At 32.7% G+C, this 10,258-nt stretch overlaps 1 protein-coding gene across 4 annotated transcripts in view; it reads left to right on the forward strand.

Moving 5' to 3' along the window:
• Positions 1 to 10,258, forward strand: part of LOC106478809 (follistatin-related protein 5-like) — a 144,184-nt gene that overhangs the window by 124,513 nt on the left and 9,413 nt on the right. For all 4 annotated transcript variants that reach the window (XM_013939379.2, XM_022382478.1, XM_022382477.1 and 1 more), the window contains 5 exons: positions 1,773 to 1,931; positions 3,147 to 3,278; positions 7,822 to 8,081; positions 8,533 to 8,718; positions 9,135 to 9,315. In XM_013939379.2, coding sequence (XP_013794833.1) covers positions 1,773 to 1,931; positions 3,147 to 3,278; positions 7,822 to 8,081; positions 8,533 to 8,718; positions 9,135 to 9,315 — 918 coding nt within the window. The remainder of the gene's footprint in view (positions 1 to 1,772; positions 1,932 to 3,146; positions 3,279 to 7,821; positions 8,082 to 8,532; positions 8,719 to 9,134; positions 9,316 to 10,258) is intronic.

Consider the following 10,258-nt stretch of genomic DNA (forward strand, 5'->3'; position numbering starts at 1 on the left):
TGAAGACGTGCCACCTGAAGAAGCCACCGTCGAAGAAGAAACTCTACTCAGTTTTGAGAAGGGAAACGATGATGTTACTAACACTGATGTGACTGTTACCGATGATAGGACATTTACTGATGAAGCAGATGAACCCCACATGAAGCAGAAGCCAATGAGACGGAGACCAGTACGGAAGAAGATACGTCCCGTAAAATTAAGAGACTTTGTTGAATTGTAATTTTGTCTTTGTAATTCTTTACAGTTAATTAAGTTATTGTTAATTGTTATTGGTTTATTGTATGTGGTTATTGTTAGGGACGAACAATACTAAGGAGGGGGCAATGTTGCGTCATCGAGGTCACGTGACTGGTGTGGCGCCCTCTAGTTTCTAGAACTATCTTGTTCTTTCAGGAATGCTCTAGTATTTACTAGATAGGGTAGGCTGGTATATATAAGAGGGGGAAAACGTGACGCGGGAGGGGAATGTAATGTGTGTATAGATAGGGAGTAATTGAACTGCAGTCACAGGGTATTGTTGAAGTTAACGTTCGTTCGTTACCGTGTTGTTTTAGCGCGAGTATTGAGATTAAGTGTATCGCAGAGTTATATTCGGAAAGAATAAACCAGTTTTATTAAGTAAAGACTTGTGTCGTTAAAGTTTCGTTGGAACGAATTTATGGAGAGTTAATTAACAAACAGAGACGTAACAATATTGTGTGGTTATACTAACAGACAACAGCTGTTTTTCTATTATTTTCATATATACAGTAACTTTAAATTCAGATGCTCCAAGTGTGTAGAAACAGTGATTTTTAAGTATACTAGTCCTACTGTTTAAAATATATTTTTTTCTATCTTCTTTTGCATTACACATAATATTTCAAGAACCTGGCAAAATAACGTCTTTTCTTTTCAAAAGTACTTTTATATTTTTATATCCTATTTGATTTGATATTGAATTTGTTTGTTGTTGTTAAGGCCATCTCATTTAACTAATTTCAATGTATGAGGGAAATTCTGAACAAAAGTCAGTCATTGATGAAATGCTGTTTGTGCCTTTTTATGGCTGCAAACTGTATGATGGTCTCTTTTTAAGTTCAGTAACTGAGAATATCATTAAACTGGTTTTATGAACTTTAGAATACGTCTAAAAATATTTCATTACTAAAATTTGAAACAATGTTTTTTTGTATTTATTTTCCAGGTGTTCTGCTTAGGCTTTAACACTATATGATTTTGAAATACATACATTTATGTTGTTTTTTTTTATGTCGATGTCTACTTAGTAATACTAGTTGTTTCATAATGGAGATCAATAAAGAACATTGAAATTTGCTCACCAAACAAAATCATTACTTAGAATTTCCAGAACTTATAAAATGTTGCCATTGGCATAAGTGATTGAAATACTTCTTTTACTTATTCAGTAGTAACTTACATTACTAGAACATGCTTAGCTAAGAGTCCAAGAATTGAATAAAGTTTATCATCCATCAGCAAAATGTGAAAGTTTTTATTGGAAACATTACAAAAGTACTTAATCAATAATTATCCAAAGTTTGATTTTAAATTACTGTACTAAAGACTAGAGAGTGAAAAAGAAACACATAATTCCAGAGAAAATAACTATGTTTTTATTGAATCATTATAAAACTATTTTCACAGAGCACATAATACTAAACTTATAATGGAAGGAATAATCAAACACAATGTTTAACACCGATTAGTCAGCCACCAGTGTTCAGTTATTAAATATTATTTATTAATCTTCAATTCTTCTTCACACACAGCTCTACCTGAGGTCCATGTCATCCCTAAACTTCAGTCTAGAGCTCCTGGAGAGTTGGTTGAAATGGAATGTCATGTAACTGGTGTACCCACTCCAAATGTCTCCTGGCTGAAGAATGATGATGAGTTGAGAGTGGGAGCTGACAAATATACTGTTGTGGGTAAGTTTTAAGAGAGAGTTAATTCTTTGTCCTTACCATTGGTACAGTTTTGAAAAGCATTTTGTTAATGGTATTGTTACGTCTCCGTTTGTTAATTAACTTTCCGTAACTTCGTTCCGACGAAACTTTAGCGACACAAGTCCTTACTTAATAAAACTGGTTTATTCTTTCCGAATACAACTTTACGATACACTTATTTTCAACAATCACGCTAAAACAAACGCTATATCAACGATACGTCTCTCTCTGACTGCAGATCAATTACACACTGTCTACACACATTACATTATCCCCGTCACGTTGTCACCCTCTTTTATATACCAGACTACCCTATATCTAGTAAATACTAGAGCATTCGCCAAGGTACAGGATAGTTCTAGAAAATAGGTGGCACCACACCAGTCACGTGACCTCGATGACGCAACAGTATAGTTTTTGAAACACAAAATGAATGCATGCATACAATATTGTATGCAAGATTTATAACTTAGGAATAGTTCACAACAGTATTGGTTTTAAAACTTTTCAATTATAATTACATTGGAGATTACTAAGCACAAAAATAATCAAAAGACCCACTCAGTTCTAGACTGTATTCAAGATATAAAATTCATTATTAATTGTTAAAATTCCTAGTAATTTTTCTTAGGTATCAATATCCAGTCTTAATAAACACATTTCATCTCAAAAACACAGAGCAGGATATAGAGAGTGTTTCTGTTATTGTTTTGTAATCTAAATTTCTATGTAATACATAATTATCACTAGGTTCATCATTTACATGAAATATTACACTAAGCTTTGAACACAATAAACACAAACCCACAAACTTCATTAGGCAGGTTTCAGTTTCATAATCCTGAAAAGTTGTTACTTAGAAATAAAACATATAATTTGTTATATTTAATCAATAAATAGGGTGGAATATTGTTAGAATATAGTTACGATAATGTATCTGTATTTATGTCAAGGTTGTGGCAATCAGATATCAATGTCATGGTTTGTAGCCTGTATGATCATCTAAGTCTAATTATTAATTAATAACATTTTTTAATATAATTAGCAGCTGGAATGTAGGATAAAACTGGTTAGTAATTTGCATCTAGTTATAGAAAAAAGTTAATAATTAATAATTAGACCAGTTAATATGTTTGTATTTTGTTGAGGTTACTATTGCATGTAGTTAAGTGAATGATTATTTTCACAATTCTGTAGGTAATGGGACTGCCCTCATGGTTGGCAAGATAACTTATAGTGATACTGGGGCATACATGTGTGTAGCTTCCAACACAGCTGGATCCATGAGAGACATAAGCTCACTGGTTGTTCAAGATCAACCTACTCCAAGTAAGTTATACTTATACATATGTAAACTTATTATATAATTTATTTATTTACTAACTCTCTGTGTATGGATGGATGTGAAAGTGTGCATGGCAAAGGGTAACTGCCCAGGGGCCCTGGGCGAATGAAACCTGGTTATGCCGTAAAGCCCACAAAGCATCTTTAGGCTATATCTTCATTTAATTATAAAAACCATAGTTTTTGGTTTTTCTTTGCATATAGACGCTTGATACAAACAGCTGCTGCTATGATTTTGTCTGGTTTATGAGCTTGTTGCTGTCCTAATTTAGGATCTTCTTAGGAGAGAAAGGGGGCACGGCAAGGATGTTTGCCTCGCGGCTCATGCTGGCTCTCAACGTTCCTGTACATAGTTCTTCAACATGGTATTATGTATTTGAGGTAAAGAGTTATCAACTCTTCATGTTACCCTACATTGCTGATTTAGTAACAGTTCATGTTAGAGAAAATACCAGACACAGTATATAGGGATACTGAAAAAACACTTTAGGTATCTATTTAGGAGGTTGTAGAGGTTATGCAAATGCAATTTTCAAACTGTACAATGGAAAAAATATTTTTAGTACAAAAGATTTATTAACACATTTGATTTATTTTTTGTGCACAACAGACTTGTATTGTTTACTAAAAACTTGCCTCATTTCATGAAGATACACTTCATAAATTTGGAATTATAGTTAACGTTACTTCTCCAGTACAATGGACCGACCCAGTACAATTAATAATCAAATATTGGAAGGTCAGAGATTTTAGGGTTCTTGTATAGCTGTCCCCAATTTTGAACTACTAACCAGAGGGAAGGCAGTCAGTCAGCAGCACCTACCACTACAAGAGCTTTGACCAGCATTCAACCATATAACAGGATTGACTGTCACTCTTATAATGCATCTACAGATGAAAGTGCAAAGTGTGCTTAGTGGCATTTTGCAGAGGTGGTGCTTACCCACTGTGAACCCTAAGCAGGAATAAGTTTGGGCCTCCCTCCCACCTAAAAATAGAATTGCATTATTTTCACAAATAAAAGATATATACCAACACAAAACATACCAAACTTGTTAAAAAAGTAATTTTTTCTACTTACACATTAACATCGCTACACTAGTATCTTTCTCAAATCATGTACACTGTACATTTACTATCAGTGCATGTACTTTGCACATGTACTTGACTGAGAATGTCTTGTTGCTACTGTTTTTAAACATCCGAGTATTACTGAGTGATATAATTTGGAGTTGTTTTCATTGAAAACATTGGTTTTTTTTCAAATGAGTACAACAATATAACAGGCTAAATTCAAAGTTCTGATGAAAATAGTAAGGAAAAAAAATTCCCTTGAATCAGAGGCCCATTGAGCTGTCCAGGATCCTAAGCAATTGCTTAGTTTGCTTATTGCCTAGCACCATCATTCGTGCTCTGACATTGAACTTTGGATCTTCCAATCCTCAGCATAGCTCACTAATCACTAAGTTACACCAAGCCTCTTATTGGATTCCAAAAATGTAAAATACAGTGGAACAGATCATTATAAAATTTCATTAAATTACTTCCATGCAGTGATATAGAGAAATTAGTAAGCTTTAAAATTTTGGGAATAAACACTGAACTGGTATGATATGATAAATATAATTATAATTAGCAGTTTGTTATGCAAACAACTTTGCCTACCAAATATAATAAAACATGTTTTTGCAGATTTAGTAGCTAGCTTATTTTAATCTATGCAAGACAAAATATTTGATGAAAGATTGTGATTAATTGAAATTTTAAGCTTGATTAGTGTTCATTTAGATTTTCCTCATATTGTTATGATACAAATATTTATCCAATACTTTCTCAATTAAGGCAGTATACTGGCAAGAAAATAATTGTATAAAACTAAGGTTGGTTGAAAGTTATTTCTAATATACTTAAATCTTAATTTAGATGATTATCCACATCTAGTAATTATGATAGTTATTATAAACACAATTTACAAATGTGCACATGGTGTGAGGTTTGAAGTGCAGAAAAAGAGTTATCGGTTCATGCGTTTTCCTAATCTTAAATTCTTTTTTTTTTTAATTGTGTATGTGTAATCAAGGCTAGAACTGTATTCCAATCTTTGCTTCTAAACTCAAATTGTATGATTAGTCTTAGTCCTTAACTTTGTTATTTATATATTCATTAGGCAGTTGCTCATGTGTACAGACTCCACAAGAAGATTGGGGGTACTATATTAGATAAATTCATTGTACTTTGAAAGCAATTCATGTAATTTAATTGTTAGTTGTTCTTTCTCTTCCCATGCAAGGAAATGGAACTTTATTCTAATTATGACAGAATTATTGATGGAATGATGTAATGGTGAATATTAATGTTTTGTCTTGTTTGTTTATTGGATTTCACACAAAGCTACATGAGGGCTATTTTAACTTGTCATCCCTAATTTTGATGTAAAAGACTATAGGAAAGTCAGCTGGTCAATACCACCCACCACTAACTATTGTTATACCAAATAGTGGGGCCCGGCATGGCCAGGTGGTTAAGGCACTCAACTCATAATCTGAGGGGCGCTGGTTCGAATCCCCGTCAAACCGAACATGCTCGCCCTTTCAGCCGTGGGGGTGTTATAATGTGATGGTCAATCCCACTATTCTTTGGTAAAAGAGTAGTCCAAGAGTTGGTGGTGGGTGGTGATGACTAGCTGCCTTCCCTCTAGTCTTACACTGCTAAATTAGGGACGGCTAGCGCAGATAGCCCTCGTGTAGCTTTGCGTGAAATTCAAAAAACAAACCAAATAGTGGGATTGGACCATCACTCTAATAATGCACCTATGGCTCAAAAGTGCAGAATGTAATTATTATTATTATTTTTATGAACACAAAACATGGAACCTCAGCTCCATAGTTTTGAACATTAACAATTGGCTGAGCTTGGCCTGTTTAATTTTTAGTTTTCATTCATTACCAAATAAACTGATATTCAGTTTTAGATTTGCATAGAACATTGAATGATAAATTCAGATTGAAATATGGAAAAGGAGTAATTTACTAGTCTCTCTTTAAATGCTTTGTGACATAAGATTTTTTGCCACACACTAGATTTCACTGTTGATGACATACTTGGGCTAAATTAACTCTCAATATAGGTTGACAGTTTTTTCTAATAGAGATAATGTTTTTTCCATTTACTAAAATAGTTGATGATCAAATAGTAGCCGAAATAGAAAGTTTCAGAATATTCTTTCCAAGCTGGATGCTAGAAAAATTGACCTAATTGGTCTAAAAACCATTAAAAGTATTTGGACAAAATCTTGCAGTGACAAATTTCATGGGTAAAAATAATGGTCTGTCCAGCAATAGGAATAACACAGATCCTTGTTTTCAGTAAAGTGATTCTGTTAACAGATGTCAAAACTACCAGCATTAAATTAATCAGTTATCCTTTTTTTTGTTTTATCAGTCAGTAGCTCATTTTTAACATGTTCATAGTGTATATGTATCAGTAAAATAATAGCAAATGTTCAAAATTAAATACAAGTGCAATATTTTTTACAGTGCAGTATTTTATTTTTAATTGATACAGTAATACTATAGATAAACTATTTCATGATATTGCCGTTTTTTATGATACACTTAAGCTAAAACAAAGTGTTACAAAGTTAATAGTTAGCCAAAGTGGTTATGTTTCACTTTAAGTTTGAGATGACTAAGAAAAATTGATCAAGGATGAATATACTTAAATAATTATATGCACTCAGTTGAATAATAAGTTTTGATATCTAAATGGTTTGAAACTTGCTTTATTTGGAGATAATTTTCAAGTAGCTATCATAAAATGGGTGGAGCAAACATAAGAGAAGATTTAACCTTAAGGAATATTCCTATCTTTTTCATTGAAGGTGTGAATATGTTCTTAACAAAATGTGTGTAGGAAATCATAATTTTTGTTTATACAAGAAATTTTAAAAGTGATGGGACCAGGCCCCTTGAACTTATTATGTGAGTGGTAAATTAGAATTCATTCAAAAATTAACTGAAACATTATGAAAGGTATTATAAGTATTCATTATTTTAACAGTTCAATGAATACAGAGCTTTTATCTGCTTATGGTTATTGTTATTCTATACAATTGTTGAAAGATATTTTACTAAATACCACTTCTTTCCATAGTTTTCTTCTTATATTTTGTAGCTCAGCAATAAGTCTGAGGGCTTAAAATTAGGTTTTGGTACTCATGGTGGTTGCAGCACAAATAACATATTGTGTGTAGTTTTGTGCTTAAAATCAAACAAACAAAATAAAGTAAAATTTCAGAATAAATTAAAATGAATGAAAGTTACTTTATATATATGGGGAGCTTCCAAATCACCTGATGCTACTTACTGAACAGTAACTTTTACCTTTAAATATTTATTCTGTGTATATAGTTCATTTCATCAGATGCTTATTTGAAAGGCATTGAAATGAATTTTAACTGATATAAATTGTTTTGTGCCATACGATTTCAGAGTTCACAAGGTAGTAAACAGATATTTCTCTTTTTCAGCTGCTCCTTCTGAAGAAAGACGTTTCTTTACTTTCCATGACTGGGGAGTATCTGTGTATGACCCAGATAACTGCCGGCTTTATCATCAGATCCAAAGCACAGATATTATTCCTGGTACACAGGAATATGTATGTGGTGACAGAGGCATTAACTGCTCATGGGGAAATGCCATCAATGTGGCTGACCGCTATGTATATGTTTCGCAACCAAAAAAGGATAGAGTTCTAATCATTTCCAGGGTTCAAATGGTCGTTGTAGATGTAAGTTGTTGTTTTTAATATGTTAAATATTTTTCTACATATTCATAATCATTAAATTGTACATTATACTGAAGGCCATACTCAAAATCCATATTTATCAAGTCCCACGGTATAAAATATACTCCAGCACACTAATGGCATGTACGTACCTCATACCTAATTTGCTTTGAAAAGTGATGCAATTTTTAATAATAGTTTTTAATACATAACTCTGGGATTTCCATCTGAATCACTTAGTACTAGCTGTGCCGAATACATCTGTTACCGTTATCACTGAAACAGAATATTTGCCAAAGTTATTATTCTTTATGTACAAAATTCAACTAGTAACTATGTAAATGCTACAAGTATTAAATAATACAACTTCTGACAAACCAGCTACTACCATGCTCTGCTATTAGCCAATAACTAGAAGATATAATGCAATTATTATTATTCTAATTTCCATCAGGTTGTTGTCACAGACAAGTATCCTGTGGACCTGCACTATGTTCCTCACCTTGATCAAGTCTGGTTAACCTGCTGGCGTAGCAAAGAGGATCAAGGGACAAAAACAATCCAAATCATTCGTGATGCCAGTCAGAAGAGAAAACATCACACTGTCCATCCTGAACCTGTGGATGGACACTTTGACTTGGTAAGTTTACACTGATGTAATCATAACTGTGTTTTAATAGCTAGATGCATTTTGGGAAAATAGTATAATATAAAATACATTGTCCCTCATTGGAATTACAGTTGGTTGTGATTTCCTTTAAACAGACTGGCTGTCACCTTCAATTTATTGTTATTTTTCTTTTAATTAAATTTGTATGAGAATTATATTAAAACAAATAAACATTTCCTTTTTGTTTTGTAATCAGTTGCTAAATCCAGTGTTTTTGCATGTCTTAATATAAACAAAAGTTTAACAACAGTTTTAGTCATTGAGTAAATATCAAATGTTAGTGTTCTAATATGCACTGGTGTTAAAATACTATATCCTGAATGTTTTTTTGAATATTTGTTGAAAAACTAAGGTAATGAAAGATGAACTGAACACTTCTAATGCAGGTGAGTGAAATGTTCATCCCTCTAAGTCAAGACCTCCGACATCCTTGGAAGTATGGATTTGTTGTACACACTAACCAGCGGGGCATGTACAAGATGCACTTGCAGGGAATGAAGTACGTGAAAACCGTGGATCTGACTCCATACAACTGTGCCCCTCACAATGCAGCTTTTGCTGCTATTGGTGAGTAGAAAAATTAGTTCTACTAATTAAAATATAAAATTCAAGAAATTCATGCCACTTTAAAGGAGAATATTTGATATGTTACAGACCATCTAGTGGGACATCTTCATCTATTTGAGTTTTAGCAACAGTACATTACTACAATAATCAGATATAATATTTAAAGAAATTAGTTTATCACTCTATAAGATAGTATGGAGATTAAGGCCTCACAAATAGTAATAATATTATTAGCATCATGAAAGTGTAAAGATTTAGAATATGAAAATGCTATTGAGAAAGGAAAGTAGTTTCACAGTCTCTGTTGTAAGATTGAATTGCAGAGGTATAGGCAACATTTTGGATTTTTATTTTTGGGGAAGGAGGCATGATTTACAACATGTTTAACCATATAGCACCTGAAAATTGTACCAATAAAAATCTACTTTAACTAAAAAGATAATGCAAACTGGCTAAATAAGAAACTAATATTAGTGTGTATTATTAATGTTAAAATATAAATTCTGACAAAATATTTGCACCTGAAAATTATGATTCAGTCAATTTTTTTTACAGGGGTGATATATTCCCAGATGCTTTGGCATTGTTGATGTGGTACAATTGTAGACAAGGAATGTTTTTGGCACAGATTACAAACTACTATTTTTAAATCACAACTATTTTTTCGTCATTTGTACATGAGAAATATTTCCATATCATAGACTTGGGTATAGTCAACATTTTCATTGTAGTGATGGGTCTATTCAGGGTTTTAAGCGTGAGAAAAGTTGACTGTAGTCATAATGACACACATGCACACACTGAAGAATAGATGAAGTATATATCCTTATTGCCCAGTGCATCCTCTGAGACAGTGTGGTCTTTTACTGGCAGTGTATTAGTTTATTAGAAGCAGAATATGGAGCAGTAACTGAATTATTCAAAGTATTAGGTCGTCAAGAAG

Source organism: Limulus polyphemus, unplaced genomic scaffold, assembly GCF_000517525.1.
Source record: "Limulus polyphemus unplaced genomic scaffold, Limulus_polyphemus-2.1.2 Scaffold252, whole genome shotgun sequence".
NCBI classification, from domain to species: domain Eukaryota; kingdom Metazoa; phylum Arthropoda; class Merostomata; order Xiphosura; family Limulidae; genus Limulus; species Limulus polyphemus.